A 21,531-nucleotide genomic window follows, 5' to 3' on the forward strand; every position below is an offset into this window, starting at 1 on the left:
CGCTAGAATAATAACTGACCCGTTTCTGCCGTCTTGCTCCTCTCCGCCATGTTTGTTTTCATCCCTTCATTCCCCCCCCTCCCTCCGCGAGACGCTGTCCGGACGTCACCATGGCAACGCACGTCACAGCCAGGGGAGTCCCCCTTTTCTTTTGCTCCTCCTGGAAAGCTGAGCGGCGCGAGGGAGGGGGAAAGGGTTAGCCAGAGCCCAGAGAGGCGACGGCGACCAGTTCCAGGCGACTCTCTGAGGAAGGCTCATGTCCAAAGGCACGCTGGCACGGGAGGGAATAAGCCCCGTTAAGCACACTGGAGGTTACTTGCAAGTAAACATGCCACAGGATCGAGCCCCATGGCTACATATTTGTGCCTAAGCTTTGCCAGGCTTACTCGGACGTTAAGCCCTACTGAGTTCAACAGGAATTTCGCACGCATCACCCGAACTGCACGATAACCCTTTCCGAATACACCCTGTGCTTGGGGTTTAAGGGACGAAACTCCAGTCATAGGCGCCAACTCTATAGGGCTGAGGAATCCGAATTTATGTACAGTATAAGCAGTGGCGTAGCGTGGGGGGTGCAGGGGGGGCCGGCCGCACCGGGCGCAACATCTGGGTGGGGGGCGCGCTCGCACTCGCAGCTCTCTGCCCCCTGCTAAAATCCACGGGTTAGGGGGCGCAAATTACTTGCCTTGCCCCGGGTGCTGACAACCCACGCTATGCCACTGAGTATAAGCTAAACAAGCTATAGCTTAGGGCCCCGCTCTCTTGGGGGCCCCCAAAAAATTTAAAGGGAAAAAAAACCTGGATGTACATTTCCAAAATATAAGATAAAAACAAATAAAATAAAACCTACATACAGCAACAGTGCTTTGTGTTGTGTTATCCTATGACTAACATCCTATGATGTTAGTAATGGGCCCCGCCTGCTAGCCTGCTCCCTAAAATATCACTGGTTTGCTTGATTCTATATATGTATAGGGTGCCTACATTCTGCAGGTGCAAATGGCTTTAGATACCTGTTAGGTACATAAATTACCATATAGCATATATTCATCACAAAAAACAGTGACAATTTGTTGTTGACAAAGGACAGCTGGACATATAAAGGGCCCCATTACCTTCAGTTGCTTAGGGTCTCATGAAACCTAAATCTGGCCCTGGGTTTAGGGAACTAAACTCCAGTCATAGGCACCAGCTCTATAGGGCTAAGGTGTCTTCATTCCCTCCCATGAGCCCCCCATTTCTGTTGGGACGGGGCTGAGCCCCCATTCTTGAGGGGCAGAGGAGGCTGAGCGTGAGACTCATGCACATGACTCACATTGGGGCCCCCCTAAATCCAGGGCACCCCTCCTCCCACCATGCTGCCACCCCCACCTGCTCACACCTGCCATCACCACTGTCGCTCCCCAGCCAAAGTTGATGGGCATTGCCATTCAATAGTTATATACTTATATATCTGTCACATAGTTATGATTAGCAATCATGGTTCAGGAATATACTATGCACAATTGTCATGACAAATCTTGATAATCTGTCCTTTCCTCTTTGTTGGAAGTCTTCGCTGTTTGTACAAAATGCCCTTAACTGGTTTCCGCTTATGTGCTCTAAGTCTGTGGATGTGTGGACTGACAGATGTAGACCCTTTCCGTATACCTTATTGAATTATACAACTTTGTGAGTTTATTGGCTGCAGAGTTATCCAAGATCCCATCCTCTACTGCACGGTGTGGGTAGAGGGAAGCCATCTTGGCCTGTCCTTTGACTCCAATAGTAATGTTTTAATACTGTCTCCTTTGCAAGTGTAATATTGCACATTGCAGAGCTTGGAAACAAGCTTTAAATAAGCCAATGATTTTTCTTAAGCTCTATTCTTCCCCTGCTCCTGCCCTTTTTGGCTTTGACATTGGGAATGCTTCATGGGCATTCTGGTAGCGCAAGAATATAACTCCTCTACTGTTAATCTCCCCCGCCTGTGTAGCCTAGAAGCTATCCTATCCTGTTCCTGCTCTGCCACACGTAGCTCACAGTTGGAATGTCCTATTGGAGACTGAGCCTTCTAGAAAGTAAATTTTAACATGGCATGTGGACATAAACCTCAAAACCGTGCATTTTATTTTCTTGCTGATCATGTAGGTCTTCTCTTTTTATATTTTTATCTGACAAACATTTCCACACACAATAAAAGTGACGTCCATGTGGGGAAGATGAACAGCTGAGTCAGCTCTGCTGGGATTTTAGCATGTGGGTCAAGTGAGTTTAAGGATTTCAAGCATGAATCTTATGGCTAAACAAGAAAAAACAAACACATTGCTCTGTTCAGAGGCAAATCTAAAGCACTAAAATAGATTCATTGATTATAAGGGAATCCTTATTTGAAAAAGTATTTAAGTATTGTTACAAAAGTGGTCAATAAACATAGAATCATAAAGTTGGAAGGGACTCAAAATGTCATCTAGTCCAATACCCCTAGCAATCCAGGAACCACAACTAAAGAATCCCTGGCAGGTGGCCATCCAACCTCTGTTCAAAAACCTCCAATGAAGGAGAGTCCACTATTCACTTTTTTTAAACCAACAACAAGAGCACCATTAATTTAGATTATCATACAGCATCATGTTTCTGTAGGAATGTATTGTGGTAAAGAGAGCAGTTCTGACACGTGGGAAGGGCTGGTAGTGCAGGGGACGGCAAGGTTTACCTTGCCTGGGCTGGTTCACTCCAGAGGAGATCCCTCGATGGGCCGGATCATGTATGTATGTGAGTGCGCCCACCTGCGATTTCTGGCATCTGCGCAGATGTGATTTCCGGTGCCACGGAAACGAGTCCCCGCACCATGCTGCACTGCACCGGTTTAGCGCAGCACGCGGGGACTCGCCGAGCAGGCAGCTCAGTTCGTGGGCCGGTTAAACGACCCCTGTGGGCCGCTTGTGGCCCATGGGCCTTAGGTTGCCTACCCCTGTGTGGTAGAGCTTCTACTCTGCAGGCAAAAGGTCTCAGATTCATTCAAGCCCACCATCTCCAGGTAGGACTGGGAAAGCTCTCTTGCCTGAAACCCTGGAGAGCTGCTACCACACAATGTAGTGTCTGGACCAATGGCCTGATTTGGTATAAGATGGCTTTGTATATTCCTATGTTCTTTTTATTTGAAGCAACCTACCATCTGCATTTTCACAAAAGGGAACAAAAAAATGAAAAATTCCAGGATTACCTTTACATTTATTTTCTTCTGAGAAAATAATACTGTAAAAATATTTACTTTGAAGAGGCAATCTCTAATGTTTAGAGTCTAAATCAACTTCCCAAAATCATAGACTGATCATAACCTTCCAGAATAAAAATAATTAAAACCAAGTAAACTGTGTACACAGGGGAGGTGCTATGTACGACCTGCATGGATACATTAAACCAACACCCTCTCTAGTGGCTCCTCTCTAATAGCAAAATGGTCTCCAGATATAGATTGCCCCAAAAGAGGTCAGAAAAATATAAATTCATGGCTGGGTAAGCACAGAAATTACCATTATCTCTTTGGAATCAGTGGTTTAATCTGACTGCAGTTATAAAAAATAAGTAATTCATCCCAGGCAGTACAACAGGACAACTATATAAACAACAGTCTTATGTTTTATAAGTTTCCAACAAAATGACACTTGGTTGAGGTGTTGGTATCTAGCTTATAATGTCACCTGAATGTATACACAAAAGTCCATATAACTGCCCAGTGTATCTCCTGTTCATCTTTTCACATTAACAACACAGCAGAAGTGGCTGTGCCTCTAATGGAATAGTCCAAACTATGATTTGGTGTATTATTATTATTATTATTATTCCCATTGTGGTTATAACCACAAGTGGTCAGATGTTGCAACCTGGTGTTTGGGTGTGTGTTGCATTGGGATACTGGCTGTCAGTCCAAAGAACTAGAGATGACTGAATGAATCCAGGGCAGGCATAGATCCAGAGACTGCAAACAAGCAGCCACGGGCAGGTAGTAGTCCAATATAGGCAAAAGGCCAGGTTTCAAAAGAAGCAACCAATGCTTTAAAACAGGGGTCAGCAAACTTTTTCAGCAGGGGGCCGGTCCACTGTCCCTTAGACCTTGTGGGGTGCCAGACTATATGGGGGGGGGGAATGAATGAATTCCTATGCCCCACAAATAACCCAGAGCTGCATTTTAAATAAAAGGGCACATTCTACTTCTATAAAAACACACTGATTCCTGGACCGTCCATGGGCCGGATTTAGAAGGCGATTGGGCTGGATCCGGCCCCCGGGCCTTAGATTGCTTACCCATGCTTTAAAGCAACCTTCAACAACTCCTGCCTGGGGCTGGTGGGAGTTGTAATCCAAAATATCTGGAGCCACCAGGAGGGCAAAGGATGCTTTAAAGAACATAAGTGTTATTATTGCATACATTATAACCATGACCGATAGGTTATTGGCAGACATATCTGTGGGGCTAAGGGAGCCTGCATACATCTCTTAACACCAGCGACATGCACAGTCAGTCACCACATATTGTGACTCTGCAGAGACTGAAGATAACTTTGGAACAAACCTAAAGCAATCCTGGCTGGTGTCTAGTGAAACCTGTTGTGCCAGACTTGTTTTCCTGTTGCTTGTCTTTCAATGGCTGTCTTCATAACATAATTAATTTCTACAACACCTATTTTCTATATTTTGAAAGAGTGGTCCAAATATTTGCGCCAGTGGCACACTATGAAATGACAAAGGTTTTCGCATCAGTTGGCTTGTTGGGTATTTAAGGTAAAGACTTAATCTTATTTTTGGATTTATTAATGTTTATCTTGGATTAGACATTTATCTGCTAAGGATTTTGACCTACTTCTGTTGAACAACTAAAATGCATGATCCTATAATTGCAGATTAGAATGGTTTTTGCTATGTTGACATTTTAGCACACATTTCACATATGGTCCCTATTCAATTCTTATGATACCTTTCACACCTATACTTCAAATAACTGCTTATTTTATACTAAGTACAATCTGTCTTGCAGCATTCAGCAGGTGTTATACTGTTTGATTAGGAACAGCTTAAATATCAGGCTTCACAACCATACAAAAGGTTTGGAATGATTCTTACTTCCGCAGTTCCATTTTTATCATATTGCTAGAAAGAATGAAAAACTTATGTTGGCAAAATTCTGTCCCATTATTTTTATTTTCACTCACTAATAGTTTTTTGTTCAGTCTAGTTCCAAATTAGTATGCCTAAAAACCATTTTTGCTATTTCAGTGTGAAAGGGCAGGCACAGATTTTCATCAAGGTTTGAAGACACTCCCTTATAATTCATAATAACTCTATCAGTGTTAATCAACACATGCCAAATAGCTCCCACTTTAAAAACATGGATTATTGCTCTTGCATTCATATGCCAATTTAATTTATATCAATAGTAAGTGTGTAGAACAGGAGGGGGACTTGAAGTCCTCCAGATGAGGTTCAGCTCCACCTCCCATCAGCCCCTGCCAGCATGGTGTTAGGGGTCATGGGAGTTGGAGAACAGCAACCACAGGTTAGCTATTCTGTGTGTAGAACTGAGAGACTAGAAGCATTGTTATTTCAGAGGAATAATCACATATGGGGAGAGAATGCTATCTCTGCCACAAACTGAAAGTGCCTCTGCAGCTATTCTAAGATATGTTCAGATGCTCATTACAAGCATTACAGCAGCCGCAGACTGACTCACTTGCTACTTGAGAACTATTCAGCCAGGATTTTTCACAGCATGGACAGTAGCAGCAATGGGACAGCTACTGAAGGTACTAATTTATATGAAAGGGTGGTGTGTTAGCAGAGCAATTTGAAGAATGCTGTCAATAAAAGGGATTTCATTTTCTGGGCCAATTTAATAAAAGCTATTGATGAATTTAGTTTCCAGTTTCCTGTTGTGAAGACTATAAATATAGAAAATGGTAGTATCTTCCACCGAAGCATTGTTGCATGTGTCTGAAAGAAGAGGCATTAGAAGACAAAGTAATCTAGTATGTCCAATAAAAACTATCCCCCTTCAGTTGTTTAAAAGTGTTTTAATCCGCAAAGATTCATTCGGTCTGTATTAGCTTTGCTCACAACAACCCTGTTGCTCCCATCTTATAGACGGTTAACTGCTCTTGAGAGTCAGGCCGTCATACGAGTCTAACAATGGTAATCCTATGCAGTTACTCTGAAGTAAGCTCAATTGAGTTCAGCAGAACTTAATCCCAGGTGAGTATTTAAAGAGTTTACGCCCCTTCATGATATAGTTTCTCACTATGATGCTTTTTATGTGCATTGTTGTACACCATCCCACTCCCAGAGCGGTATGAGATTCCAGGAACTCCAAGTGCCTACCCAGGATTTGGTTTCCTTGGGATGAGGGACAGCAGAAACTGTGGTGTCTTTTTGATATGTGGTTATTTACACATACAGTGGTACCTCGGTTTTCGAACGTCTCGGAAGCCGAACGTTTCAGTTTTCGAACGCTGAAAACCCAGAAGTAACTGCTTTGGTTTTCAAACGCTTTTTGGAAGTCAAACGTGCCACGCGGCTTCCGTATTGAGTTTTCTGTAAGTAAATGCTTCTGGAAGTACTGGTAAATGCTTCGGTTTACGAACGTTTTGGAAGTCAAACTGTTTTCCAGAACAGATTTTGTTCGAAAACTGAGGTAACACTGTATATACAAGCTGAGCCTAAGGGCACCGGTGGAGGAAGAGGAGTGCGGAGGGAGTGCACCGCCCCCGGCAGCGCAATCCTGGTGGGGTGCCATCATGGCTGACCCCCTGCTTGAGCTGGGCGCCACGCCCCCAGAACGCGCGCCAGCCCTGCACCCGCCTGCTCTCCCTGCCCTCTCCCCCCAGTGCCGGAGCGTGAAGCTCCGCCACTGCCTAAGGGCTCACAGCTTTAACACCTCAGAAGATCTTGCTTCCCCATAGCCACAGCCTTGGATTCAAGCAGAACTCAATTGTGGCTCTCATTCTCAAGCTCCTTCCTGAAGCCTGCTTCTAGTTTAGTTCACACACTCAGCTTTCATTATTCACCTCACTACCAGACAGGTGAGGGAAGGGGCCCACCCATTTGTCCTTTGGCAACTTCCTATATTATACTAACAACCCATGATAAGGACACTACCAAGAAGCTGGCCTGCCTACTTCAACAATGGGATCCCCCATTAGATTTAAACCTTTGATGGATCCAGGAATTAGAAGGGACTCAGGACAGTCTACCACCCCCACCTAAACTCACAACAGTTGTTAGCCTCTGTCTTTCTCAAGAGACAATAGAGTGAAGCCAAACTGCTGGAGAATCTCAGGGATATTTACAGCCTAAAATATTATTTTAAAAAACCAATAAAACATTTTAAAACTATAAAAGCTGTAGCCACATGTGAAACAGCAAGAGTTAAAATCCATACAGTGGTACCTCGGGTTACCGACGCTTCAGGTTACCGACGCTTCAGGTTACAGACTCCGCTAACCCAGAAATAGTGCTTCAGGTTAAGAACTTTGCTTCAGGATGAGAACAGAAATTGTGCTCCGGCGGCATGGCAGCAGCAGGAGGCCCCTTTAGCTAAAGTGGTGCTTCAGGTTAAGAACAGTTTCAGGTTAAGAACAGACCTCCAGAACGAATTAAGTTCTTAACCCGAGGTACCACTGTACTGCAACATTTCAACATCTCTCATGCCCAAAGACCCGATCAAATAAATATATTTTGATCTGCAATCTAAAAATGAATGCACCCACACCAGAATCAATGGAAATTCTGAATGTTTAAAGACAGGTGTTGCCATCCCTTTTATTCAGTAATGGTACTATCGTTGTCGTCTAAAAAAGAGTATTATAAAAGCTTCCCTAGCACATCTTAAAAATGTGCATAGTATTCTTTCTCTTCTTACCAAACAGCTATTTTAAGACTCCGTTGTCTAGTCTCAATTTTTAAAAAATGTGAAGTAGATCTAAATGACAAAATGATTTGGGGTGTAAGTTCACAAAATAATTTGCCTGTTGTACTCTAACAGCACTGTCAAATTTCAGATTCTACATTTAGTCAGGAGACACTATTAGCAAAACTTCATATTTTGCTTTTGGATTTTTGTTCTGAGCGTGCAGTTTTCTATAAATTGGGCCAGTTCTATTCATATCCATTTCTTCCAGAGGTTGTTATTGTTGGAGGACAAAGAAACAGGGCGGTCTGTGGGCGGAGTAACACAAATTACATGCTCAGGTACAGAGGACGCTATATAGACAAAGTAAAAACAGGTGTTTTTTTCAGTTCATACGTACAATGAACCTTTGCGATTGATTAAGAATTTCATACAACACATACAAGACTTTTTCCTGCGAACAATGTAAGTTTTCATTCTACTACTAATTTTAAGAAGATTGCTATTTTGTTTGTGGCAAAATTATTCTAACATTAAAATCATTAGTTTTCCAAAATTATTAATATGAAGCATTCAATCTGGAGCAACAGCTCATAATCTGTTCTATTTTAAATGGAAGTTATAACTATATTTAGAGGGCTAATATGAGTGTTTACTATTTGAATAGTAGCTCATTTCTAAACAGTGAACAACTTTGGTATGATATACTTACTTCTGCAATAATTTTAAATAGGTTATTGCAGAAATGATGTTTGAAAATAACAACAGTTTTTGACGCATTATAATCCCAAATCAATGAACCTTGTTTTAACTGGATTATGGCTCAGGCAGTAAATATGAAGGATGCATTGTTAAAGGGATGTATCCTGAATTGGACATATTTCAAAATAGGTTATATAGAAAGAGTTGCTCTATTAATAATTGGTGTGTGTGGTTATTATTGTTTTGAATGTAAAACACTACTGTACTAGAAGAAATGAAATGTGTAAGCATCAAATCTATATTAAATTTTTAAAAATAGTTTCAGCAGCTGAAAGGCTGGGGGAAATGGTAACTATCAGATTCCTACATGTGAGACACACTATGAGTGGGAATGGTTTTAGACTGGAAATTTAATATCAAACTCATGGCAGTAAGTGTTGTCCAAAATCCTAACCACACTGAATGTATACAAAATTACATATCATTGAAATTTGTGTTTCACTTACCCTAAAACATAGGAAGATGCATGTGTGTTCTGTGTCTGTATGATGTCTGTCATTAAAACTGCTAAGAGCAGTGGTGCCCACATGCTGAAATGCTTTGGTCACTGAAGTATATTTGGTTCAGGGGCTTAATAAGATATTGCAAACAGGAAATTACCAACAAGGTTTTTTTAAAAAAACACACACACAAAATGATGGAATTAAGATTAAATTGATTAAATGTGAATGCATGAGGAACACCCATCTGGCAATCAACACCCATCTCAATTTTGTGAGCTCAAACTCTGTTGGGTTTTGTCATTTATTTATTTATTTATTTATTTAAGTTATGAACAACTTCTTATGAACATCTCAAAGCAATTTCACAATACAATTAAAACATGTGTAAAACAACTGCTTACATACAAACAGCTAAAACCATTACATATTTAACAAAAAATAAAATGCAACGTAGCTTAACTGGGATAAACATAGGTTAACGGGGATAAACAGCTCGACTTGTTGAAAGGGCAGTCTTCAACAGGCATTGAAAATACTACGGAGATGGTACCTGCCTGATATGTAATGGGAGGGAGTTCCAAAGGGCAGGTGTCATCACACTAAAAGCCCAACTCCAATATTGTAACAGATGGCTTGATACCTTTTTGATATTTGCGGGATGCTCTCTCCTGCAGAGCAGTGATTGGTTGGGGATGTATCTTCAGCAGGACAAACCTGGCTGTTCCGGAAGGTGTTGTGATGGGCGGTTGATATTCTTGATATTTTTACTTGTTTTTTACAACTCGTTTTACATTTTCTTATTTTTAGTATTGTTTTAGATTGCTTTATGATGACTGTTCATCAGTTTTGGTGACAAAGATTATGCTTTATATCACTTCTAGACACTTTCTTTCTTTTGGGGAGTATTTGTATATTTAAAAAGTTATTAGAAGTTCTCACAGAGCTAGAGGAAATGAACATTCCCTTCAAACTGACTGAACAGCCCAGCATATGTTAGAAACTTTTAGCAAGTATTTTATTTGTACACACTTAAGCAATCAGAACCATATTATTAATAACAATCCAATTTTTGTATTTAAGTGTTTATTAATGAACTGAAAACAGCCTACGTAATGAATTGGAAGTTTTTGTATTTTATCATCATATAAATCATATGCAACCAGGATTATTCACACACACACACACACATATATATATACTGTATATATATATGTGTGTGTGTGTGTGTGTGTGTGTATATATATATATATATATATATATATAAAGCTGAGTCCATTTGGACTGAACAGATTTTGCCAGAGATCAGACTTCCATATGCTAATATTAGAAACAGATGGGTTTTCATATTATACACACTGAGTGTAATTCAATGCTAATCTGCCTTTGTTCAAGTACAGGGCATAGGGAGTAAAAATGTCTTTAGTACCTTCCTTAGTTTCAATGATAATACAGAGCAGTGTGAAAGTCAATTAACAGAATCAAGTGTCAGTAGTGCCACCTAATCCCATCCAGACAGATCAGATCAATGTTGAAATTTCCTGTGGTAATCTTAAACAGCTTAATGAATGTTAGATTATTTTCACTTTGTGATAGAAACCCCACTAAAACGAATTATAGCAACACTCAAAGTAGCAATTTAGTATTGGTACACTGGTAGAGATAATTCTACCACTTTCTAGCATTCAGAGACAATTCAGAGATCACTTGTACTGTACTAGCAGAGTTCTGTTAAAGACATTGAAATCACAGGAGTATCTGGTACCGGTATTTGTAAATGTTGAAAAACTAAAGAATGGCTTCAGAAGAAAATATTAATAGGATAGGTGCCATGTATTTTAGTACAGTATATGCTTCTGGTTCCAGCGAGACTCTCTGGGAATTGTTAGGGTAGGCCTAAGCTTCTGACACCTCAACTTTCCATTTTACAATATTGTTGATTGTTGGGCAGAGATATGCAAGTCTAAGGAAAAATGAAGAAGGGTAGGGAATCCACCACTCTTACTATTTTCATAGGTTTCAAATGAAGATAAAAAGATTGTGAGAGTTCTTCTGTTGCAGAAACTTTGAATCGCATTTTGTTTCTGCATGGTAAAGTTGAGGGCTGCAACCTGTTTCCAAACGTAATTTATATATATTTTTTTTCATTTCTTTACTTAAGAAAATATTTATATTGTCCATTCTTATTTGTTCTGGCTATACTGTATATTGCAGCCATATTTTCTGTTCAAACACAAGAGCTAGAATTACAGGCTGTCTTGACAGCTGGGGCTTCGGTACGTTTTGCTTTAATCACCTTCTAACGTGCATTTTCTGACAAGCCCAAATGTACTTGGGCAAAATTAGTTAGAAATAAGTTCCTGCGTGTTCAGTGACGTTTGCTACCCAAGTAAGCGAGCACACACCTTGAGTGCCATATGCAAAGATGTTGTTTTCCAAATGCACAAGTTCTAATAACATTCAAACGTTTTCTATCCCCACTATCTAGTACAGTATCTGTCCAATTGTTGTAAATGCAAGAACCCTGCGTTTTGCATGTGTGAAAGCCCTCCCATCGGTGCTATATAAGCGCTCCGGCTGCTGGGAGAGAATTTTAAGGGCTTATTTCGTATTTTGCGGTTATGAGGAGCTCCTCCCTAACAGCCACGTTCTAGTATTTATAGAAACGTATAAGCAAAGCCTCTGGATTGGCCTGAAAACTCCCCCATCCCTCTTAGCGCACAAGCAGGAGTAAAGGTGCCAGGGGAGCGCGGGAAATGTCTGGCCTTCTTTGGGAGTTCTGCACAATCGCCGGTCTACGTGGCAGCAACGGGGGCGAAATCCCTGAATTGCGTTGTATGTTTAGGCTTTGGTCGCAGGACTGTCCTGCGCGAGATCCTGTCTGCTTGAGTGCGCAGCCCTAGTCACCCATTCCCACCCGCTTTGCCCCGATCGTGCTTTCTGGTAGATCCTTCAGGGTTAATTCACAACACGCCCCGATTGGGCTCCTCGCCAAAATAAGTTCCCTGCTTTATTGGTACCGATGTTCTTCCGTCCACACCCTTAGTTCCATGCCCATACCGTGTCTCTGAGGAGCGTGGCAATGGCACGATGGGACACGGGGCAGTAGTTGCTGTTGCTAACATTTTTTAATATTGCAAAGCACCCTATGATCTTCGGGCGAAGAGTAATATATAAATTTAATAAATAATAAAAAACAATAATATTGCTGTAGGCTTTTGGTTCCAGCTAAACAAAGAAAGACAGGCCCCCGCGCTGCATCCAGCCCCCTCAAGGCGAAATCTAACTCCAAAGCAATTGCTCGGAACGCCTGCCGAAGATACGTAGCTGCTTGCAAAGCCCGCCTGTTCTGCCTCGTGTTAGCGATTCCCGCTTCCCCAGGCTCAGCGCTGCGTTCCCATTGGGCGAGCCGCGCGCGCGTGGAACGTTGCGTTGCCCTTTACTGGCACGCCGCCGTCACGTGGCGCGCTTTGGAAAGTTCTGCCGCCTTCGAAGGAGCGTTCCGTCGTGCTCGGGCGTTGCTGCTGAGACGCCGAGGCTTCGGAGCTCAGCTTCTTCTTCCCAGGGCGGGTTGCCTTCTCCTGGGCGGGAGAGCGCGTCCCTCGCTTTCTTTCTCCTGGCCGTTGCTCCAAGAAAAAGAGAGGAAAATGCGCCTGAAAGGCAAAGTAACGGCCACCCCTCCACGCCTCGTGCAGCAGGGCCGATTCTGCCGGGATCAGAATGCGGCCAGGAGCTCATCCGCTCAGGTATTTGCGGATTAGAACAGCCCCTTTTGTAGGTCGGGGACCCCCCCCCCCAAAAAAAAATTCTGCCAGGGGCAGAAGGGGCTCCATGCTGACGATTTCCTTTGCTTTTGGAGATAACCTTAGCATAAGTATCTTACTCAAAAGTAAGTCCCGTTTGAATTCAGTGGAGGTTACTCCCTAGGCGGATATAAGATTTATTTCAAGTTTATAACTAACTGTAAATTGAATTTAGTGAGGCTTGCTTCAAGGAAAGTAAGCGTAGGATTACAATATTAAAGTGAGAGCATGTTTACTCTCAGGTAAACTCCACTGCACGATGTGGCTTAGACCACTGGAAGTGTGTTTGGGATTCTGGCCTTCTGAGTAAATCAGTGTTTCCCAGGTCCTGAGGGAAGTTCAGACAACTCTCTGAAATATTCAGTGTAAAGTTTACTTCAAGATCAAATATGAAAACAATTCAATCCAAGTGTTATTTAATAATTGTGAGACGTTTCCTAGTTAGTCCCGTTCCCCCTTTTAAAATAAAGGCATTGCTGTTGCACAACATAGCATTTGAAATCTCCACATTTGCTGCTTGGGGTATAGATGGTTCTGTGGTCTCCATTCCTCCCTTGCTCTTCAGTTTAGCACTGGTTTTTGCTTTGTTGAAGTTTCTGTCAATGCTGGTGGATAATGAAAATCTCAGTGTAGTGTGGTGGCTAAGAATTTGAGCAGATTAGAATCTCACATCTTCAGGGGCCTTTGCAAATGGAAATGCTGTCTCGGCCTCCCATCTGCAAGATCTGCATTACAGGATCCTTAAAATGTTCACTAAATTAATATATGTCAGATATTTTCTAGTATATGCAATATAGATGGTAATATCAGGGACTGCTGTTTATGGACAATTTCTCAGTGCCTTTAAAAGCTGCATACCGGAAATCAACTGATGGAGCTGCTCCTTGTTGCAGTGATGGGAACAACTTCACCTGCTGAAGGCATACAGCTTCTGTCTATGAAAGAGCAACAAACCTATCAAAACACAATTGACAGTTTCCCAAGAATATATATTTATTTGGAAGCTGCTACTTATTTCCCCTCCCCCCTTTACAAAAGGTGCAGAAAAATGTTACAGATAACACATCTAAAGGAAGGATAATTTGCAAGTCAATTGTATAAAAAAGGGCAGCTGCGTACACGCTCTATAAACATTTGCAAAATATTTTTTTCTACTTTTACAAAATATGTTCCCATACAAAGTGTTTTTCCTTTTGCAAATTGCAGTTTAATGGAAGCTTACAATTTTCTAGTTACCCCTAATTGCCGATTAAAAGTAGTAGTGAGAGTACTGCTTTCATTAGAAGTAGATGAGAGTTTCCACTGCAAACCTGAACCCACACTTATGTTATTGGATATATCTGTACAGTACGTGGATCAGCTGAGGAATGAAACCTTAACATTTTGTTGATAATACCTAAGCACATAAGAACTGTCCTACTGGATTAGTCAAAACAAAACAAATTCCTTCCAGTAGCACCTTAAAGACCAACTAAGTCAGTTCTTGGTATGAGCTTTCGTGTGCATGCACACTTCTTCAGATACACTGGAAGTGTATGCATGCACTTTCATGCATGCACACGAAAGCTCATACCAAGAACTGACTTAGTTGGTCTTTAAGGTGCTACTGGAAGGAATTTGTTTTGTTTTGACTATGGCAGACCAACACGGCTACCTATCTGTAACTGGAACTACTGGATTAGATCAGTCTGTGATATGGCAGCATTCATTTTTGGACTGTGGTAAGACAAATTACCCTAGATAGCAACCAACCAAAGAATTTATTTTATTAGCCAAAGGCAATAACAATTTCATTACAATTTGCCAAACTACAAACCATAACATACAGCATACACCAATGACCTAATAGAAGGCATCAAGGATTTAAGGAAAGGGAGTCAAGAGTTCATTAGTGTAATGTGCTAGCTCATACCTATCTTACTTTCAGTTAGACCTCCAAATCTCCAATGCAACTTATTGCAATATTGTCTGTCTCTCCCTTTCTTATATTTCTTACAGTCACTTTATGTGTCACAAATCTGTAAGTGTCACTCAAAAGAAAGTAAACCATTTCTGATATAGTAAACCTGCTTCCAGGAATTAGCAAAAGTTTCAGGAATCAATCTCTTCAATCCCTATACAAAGGGCAGATTAACATATAAGGTATTGATGTCTTCCACCTTTGGTTGACCACATATGCTGAGTCTGTCAAATGGAACCCTATGATAGCAGCTATCCAAGACCGCTATGGGCATCACCTTGAATCTTAGCTCTATAAAGGCGTTTCTTAAGGCACCAGGGATGAGTTGGGTCAAATAATATGCTCTGAAATGCTGTTTTCAGAAATGAGAGCCATGGTAAGAATCTGGATTTCCTAATTAAATGAAAATCCCTTCTGGGTTCGGTCCAGAATATCCAATCCCAAAGTTGTCTCTTATGATGGGATTTGGACTTAAAGAACATTGGGATGGCCTCAGGTTCCTCACCTTAATATTTTAATTTAGGAAATGTTATAAACCGTATATATATATATATGGAACGTACTTATAATGAAAATTTAATAAAACAGGAAAATATTTTTCAATACTACACATATAAAATCTGCAGAATTTAAAAATAAGTATGCTTAACTAAATTATATGTCCCAGGCTACTTGAAAAAATAAAGTTTTTAGCTGGCATCTAAAGCAAGATAATAAGGTGTTTGCCAAATGTTAATAGGCAGGGAGTTAGCGCCAAAGCAGGGCATGTTGGCAATGACCATTCCCTATATGTCCTGAGGATCAGGTACTGAGAACTATACTGCCTCCGAACGTAACGTTCCATTTAGTTCTCATAATTTAAAGCTGTTGCTAGATTTCAGTCAGTGTTATTAGGTGATCTTAGCTCTGGTATTACAATAAGTGATGAATAATTTCACTTTCTTCATGCTATTTACCATGAATTTTTGTATAAAATTTGCACATTTAAATTTCTCTTCAAATGTTTTAACCCATAACACTTTTGAGAATATCTGTAGTCTTATGGGGCTCAAACCATAGGTACCTGTTCCACTCTCAGCCTCCCCAAATGAAGCAGAAAGGCTTTTCACAATATGAAACACTTAGAGCATAGGGTTTCAGATCTTGGGGAAGCTACCGAGTGTGTTTAGCTGAACCTGTTTAGAAGCTCAACATAGGAAGGTAGAGCATGGAGCAGGCGTGTCTGCCATGTGCAGGAACAGTGGCAGTGTGTACATCTCCTTCCTCAGTTTGAGCCCTTCCACATTCTTTTTGAATGTCTGAGGAGGGAGAATGAGATTGGATAAAAACATAGAGGCTGACTTCTTATCTGAAACTTACTTGTTTTATACAGTAGACTAGATTTTGTTCCCCAGTGTGCCTTGGAAAGTAGACAGAACTGAGTCCATAGAGGACTCAGAAAAACATATCCATGGAGACACCCAAGTTTGTTTCTCATATTTGCTATAATAAAATGTTGATGATGATGTTTGTAAAACATTCTGATTTTGCAATAAAAATTAAAGCGGACAGAGAATTGGAACTTAAAACCATGGAGAGACCTGGTCTGAACAAAGACATTGGATTCTTATCTCATTATACATGACAAAGCCATTTTTCACCTTCTCACCCCTTGCTTTTTCCTGTAAGACCTATTGCAGTCAAAACAAATTAAAAAAATTCCTTCCAGTAGCACCTTAAAAACCAACTAAGTTAGTTCTAGGTATGAGCTTTCGTGTGCATGCACACTTCTTCAGATACAGTCGTTAAGAGTCGTCAACAGGCTCATCACAGCTATCTGCCAATCACCCATTCCCACCACCCTTCTGAGTAATACCCCTCCCCACCTTCTCACTATATAGAAGGGTCTGGTGACTTCTGTTTCAGTGTATCTGAAGAAGTGTGCATGCACACGAAAGCTCATACCTAGAACTAACTTAGTTGGTCTTTAAGGTGCTACTGGAAGGAATTTTTTGTTTTGACTATGGCAGACCAACACGGCTACCTATCTGTAAGAGAATTGGAGCTCTCCTTTCTCTTTGTAGTTGATTTCCTTAAAAAAAAATTCAGAGGTCAGATTGAGTGCATTCACTGAATCTCTGACTTATTTGGACATTCAGGGACTAAAGTTGACATGAGTTGAAAGTGGATCATCAATCAGTTCCTCCCAAGATCAGTTCCTCACTTTGTCATACACTTCAGCAAAGTTAGTGTTTCCATTGCTGCTCCATCCGGTCTCTTCTGCAATGCTTTTAAGAGCATTTGTGTCTGAAAGTAATCCCCAGGACTGGAGTTTCTAGAAGTTTTTTTTTCAGGGTGTTTAAAGTCATTCATGCCCACTTCGACTCTAACATGTGGCGTGGCTACATTTCTAAGTTTTTCCACATTTTTCTCATAATATGAGGTATGTGACTTTTTCATATGTTACAGGATAAGTGCATACAGAGCAAGTGTTAATTAATACCTTGCTTGTACAGTACTATAAAATGTGAAGCCAATGACCCAAGAACGTTAGAGAGGAAGTGTGGCTGAAACACCCTTGTGTATGTAGACAGGTGCTAATTCATGATAACCCTGGGATTGCAACCTCTGCAGCCAGATAAAGTAAGGATGGAAGGCCTCAGAATAACAACCCTGAAAAAAAGCTTTAACTTCCCTTGCTGCTCAGAGGCAAGCTGTTAGTCTTCTGGATTACTTACCTTCGCCACAGTTCTATGCAAAATATTTTGCAGTTTTCTTCTAAAAGGTGAAACGGAGCTGTTGTGTTTATATGAGTATCATGTATTTAAAAATTGAATTAAAGGCTATTGAGTTATTTCTGTTTTTTCTACAGGCTTCTCTTATGAAAGTAAGTACGTTTAGAAGTACAGTGGTACCTCGGGTTACATATGCTTCAGGTTACATACGCTTCAGGTTACAGACAGATTGGTTATTGGATTTAGCCCAATATATTTATTTGACCAAAATTAAACTGAGGCTTAGTTTGCATGTTAAATCATGGCTTAGCAGTGGGCGTGCAGGAGAGCAGATTGTGGCTGCTTTGTTCTTCCCTAGTCGTTTTTCTCATGCACTTCATAAGCTTCTGTTAGATTCCAAACATCATGGACACAGCATCACAGTCCTGGAAGGGACACATGGATGTTATCCAGACTGACCTCTCAATCTTATAACACTCGAGGGAATGCAAATTGTCATGCAATACAGCATCACAGTCCTGGAAGGGACACATGGATGTTATCCAGACTGACCTCTCAATCTTATAACACTCGAGGGAATGCAAATTGTCATGCAATACAGCATCACAGTCCTGGAAGGGACACATGGATGTTATCCAGACTGACCTCTCAATCTTATAACACTCGAGGGAATGCAAATTGTCATGCAATACAATAGAATATAAGGAATAAAAGAAGCAATAAAATGCAATTAAGAATCACACAATATCTAGTACAGTGCATTACAGTTGCTATGGCAGCAACCCCCCCCCCATTAAGTGGTCCACCAAAGGCCAGCAAGGCTGGGAAGGGAGAGAGAGCGAGGAAGGGGAAAGGCCACCAGTAACACAGCATGCCCCCCCCCCCCCCCAGTATGCAGCCAGGAGTAGCAAGGAAGTGAGTGGCTTATATTCTCTCCCCCCCCCTTTCAATTTTAAAGGTGAGTCTTATATTCTGGTGCGGCTTATATTCGGGCCAATACGGTAGTATACCACCCTATACCTGTAGATCTCAGGGTGGTTCACAAAATAAAACATGTTTAAAAATATGGCCTAAAAGTAATCTTTGTATGGCTTTTGGTGGTTTGTGCCTCTGTTACTTCTCTTAAAAAGTCAGGAGATTTATTGTGGTACCATAATCCAGAGTTTGAGATATCCACACTTTGCAGTTGCCTCCTCTCCACGTGTGCATTTATCACATACAGTAGTTGAGATTGGTTGTTTTCATGGGACTTTGCATCAAACATGCTTTTTTCTAGCTTTGAAAGTTTTCCAGAAAATACTGGAACTGGAAAGTTTTCATTTTCTCTAATTCATTTATATTAATTATAGCGCACATTTTGTCTCAAAGGAGACATTCATAAGCACTTACATCAAATAACAGTGTAATGGGGATTGGGGTTGCTTGTGCGTAAGGGGCAAACTGCTCCAAGCTGAGTAGTTTGGTTAAAACTTTCCCCTGGCTGGACAGCCTGTACTAGGTGGCTGTCTCAGTCACTGGCAGGATCCGTCAGTGGGTGTTTCCTGAATTTCCTCCAACATAAAAGTTCTTTGACACCAAGTCTCCGCCTAGCCTCCCTGCGTGGAAGCTTTCTGCGCAGAGTGGGCATCCCAAGGGGAGGTCCTGTGCTCTCCCCGCTGGTCTCGCTGGAACAGTCCCGGAGCCTTCCCTCCGAAGCTCCCTCAGCCTCCCCTTTCTCCCTGGCGTCACGTCTATTTCCTTCCCCAGCGGAAGCTCCCCCTCTCTCCTTGCTGGTTCCCTCTCCAGCGTCATTGGGGAGCCTTACCATCATCCTTGGCTCCGATGGCAGTTCCCTGACAAACAGTAAAAAACAAAACCATAAAATGATTGAAAACAAAGTTTAAAAATGTAGGAGACAGCAAATAAAGATGCTAATACAGTTTTACAGTAAATAGATTGAGATCTGATTTAACATGTAATGAAGTTAAGCAGGCAGTGCAACCCTATGCATGTCTATTCAGAAGTATGTCCCATTCAGCACCATGGAACTTATTCCTATTACATGTGTGTACTATTGAAGCCTTAGCAAACAAAACTAAAAAAGTATGCCATCTTTGTTTTTTATGTGCTGTATAAATATCTCATTTTTCCCCAATAGCCAGAAGTAGTTGATCTGAAATATTAGACTAGGAAAAATCAATGAAGCACATTTAAAGTGGTATAAAAATGTATTATAAGAAATTCAAAGCTTTACTTGGAAATTATTTTTATTGGATTACTTGTAAATATTTGAAGACAAGATCATTCAATAGCATATAGATCCCTTCTATTATTCAGATGGTGGTAGGAATATAAAGGCACTGAAAACATACATACCAGTTTTCGCATGCCTGAGGACCTGCGCAACAAATGTATGTGTTTCCTAGAAAGAACGACTTAAAGCAAGTTTTTTACAACTTTGATTTTAAGTTTTTTGAACAAGATTGTTGTATACAGTGGTACCTCCAGCTGCAGACGGGATCCGTTACGGAGGTCGGGTCGGATCCCGAGGTTTCCGCAACCTGAGGACTGCTTCTGCGCATGCGCAGCGAAACCCGGTAAAGTACTTCCAGGTTTTCGTGCGCACATCCCAAAGTTTATGTAACCAGAGGGTTACATAAACGGAGGTTTGACTGTAGTGATAATGTAAATAAAAGGATAACTGTTTTAAAAAAGGAGTTGCTGAGTACAGTGGTACCGTTCTGAAGCCCTGTTCGCATTCCGAAGCGAACGTAATCAGTGTCTGCGCGTGCGCGGGTCACGTTTTGGCGCTACTGCGCATGCGTGTGGCGTCATTTTGACGGTCTGCACATGCGCGCACGCGAAACACGGAAGTAACGCACTCTGTTACTTCCAGGTTGCCGCGGAGCGCAACCCGAAAATGCCTAACCCGAAGCGTATTCCTCCCAAGGTATGACTGTAACTGGAATGAAATTATGGTGAATTCATTTCTAATTCCTGTTGTTATACAGTGGTACCTCAGGTTAAGTACTTAATTCGTTCCGGAGGTCCGTTCTTAACCTGAAACTGTTCCTAATCTGAAGCACCATTTTAGCTAATGGGGCCTCCTGGTGCCGATGCGCTGCCAGAACACGATTTCTGTTCTCATCCTGAAGCGAAGTTCTTAACCTGAAGCACTATTTCTGGGTTAGCGGAGTCTGTAACCTGAAGCGTATGTAACCTGAAGCGTATTTAACCTGATGTACCACTGTATTTGCTGTTTTGCTATTTTTGAATTTTTCAGTGATGTGGAGTGGATCCTTCTTCCAGTGCTTTGTTTTGTGGAAAATGGATGCCAGTTGCTGACAAATATGTGGCAGTTGCAAAGTTCATGGAATCAGAATGGTAGAGTTGGAAGGGGCCTGAGGGTCATCTAGTCCAACCTCCTGCGATGCAGGAATCCTCTGCCCAATGTGGGGCTCAAACCCACGACCCTGAGATTAAGAGCCTCATAGCCCTACTGACTGAGCTTTTTTGCTTTGTTGACAGATAAAATAAATATTTTAAATTAGATCATTATGTAAATCATAACATTTTCCGTTTCAAATTGTTCTTAAAAGTCCACGTCACTGTTTAGGATTATAATTTAGTCAGTTGGATTGTGTAAATGAACATTCCAAATTTCCCTTCACTAGAGCTAAAATCACTACATGCTATACGCAACTCAGTAATTCAGGATCAGACTAGAATGGCTCACATTTAGTAGGATTTGTAGTAATATATGTGAGTGTAATTGAAATGGGATTTTCCTGGGATTACTGAATTATTTTTAATTTTTTCACTGTTTTTTAGAACAGTGAGACCTAATTTAAAAACAGCAACTAAAAATTGGCCTCTGGGATAATGTCCTCTAACTTCCTTTTATGCTGATTTTTCTTTCTTTAATTCCCCTCCCACATTGGCTCCAGTGGTGTGGGGGCAGGCATTATTTTTTATGCCAACTCCAAGGTGT

At 41.3% G+C, this 21,531-nt stretch overlaps 2 protein-coding genes across 3 annotated transcripts in view; one reads left to right on the plus strand and one right to left on the minus strand.

Moving 5' to 3' along the window:
- The window catches only part of BEND5 (BEN domain containing 5), a 721,515-nt gene extending 721,018 nt beyond the window's left edge, over positions 1 to 497 (minus strand). Inside the window, exon 1 of one of the 2 annotated variants that reach the window (XM_081868270.1) lies at positions 20 to 497. In XM_081868270.1, the coding sequence (XP_081724396.1) occupies positions 20 to 62 (43 nt within the window). In that variant the 5' untranslated portion in view covers positions 63 to 497. The remainder of the gene's footprint in view (positions 1 to 19) is intronic. The other variant, XM_081868274.1, reaches the window with a different exon arrangement.
- Positions 498 to 12,554: 12,057 nt separating this feature from the next.
- Positions 12,555 to 21,531, plus strand: part of ELAVL4 (ELAV like RNA binding protein 4) — a 94,234-nt gene continuing 85,257 nt past the window's right edge. The window contains exon 1 of the mRNA XM_081868286.1: positions 12,555 to 12,830. Within this exon, the coding sequence (XP_081724412.1) occupies positions 12,732 to 12,830 (99 nt within the window). The 5' untranslated portion in view covers positions 12,555 to 12,731. The remainder of the gene's footprint in view (positions 12,831 to 21,531) is intronic.

This window comes from Podarcis erhardii, assembly GCF_964252035.2.
Source record: "Podarcis erhardii genome assembly, chromosome: 6".
NCBI lineage: Eukaryota > Metazoa > Chordata > Lepidosauria > Squamata > Lacertidae > Podarcis > Podarcis erhardii.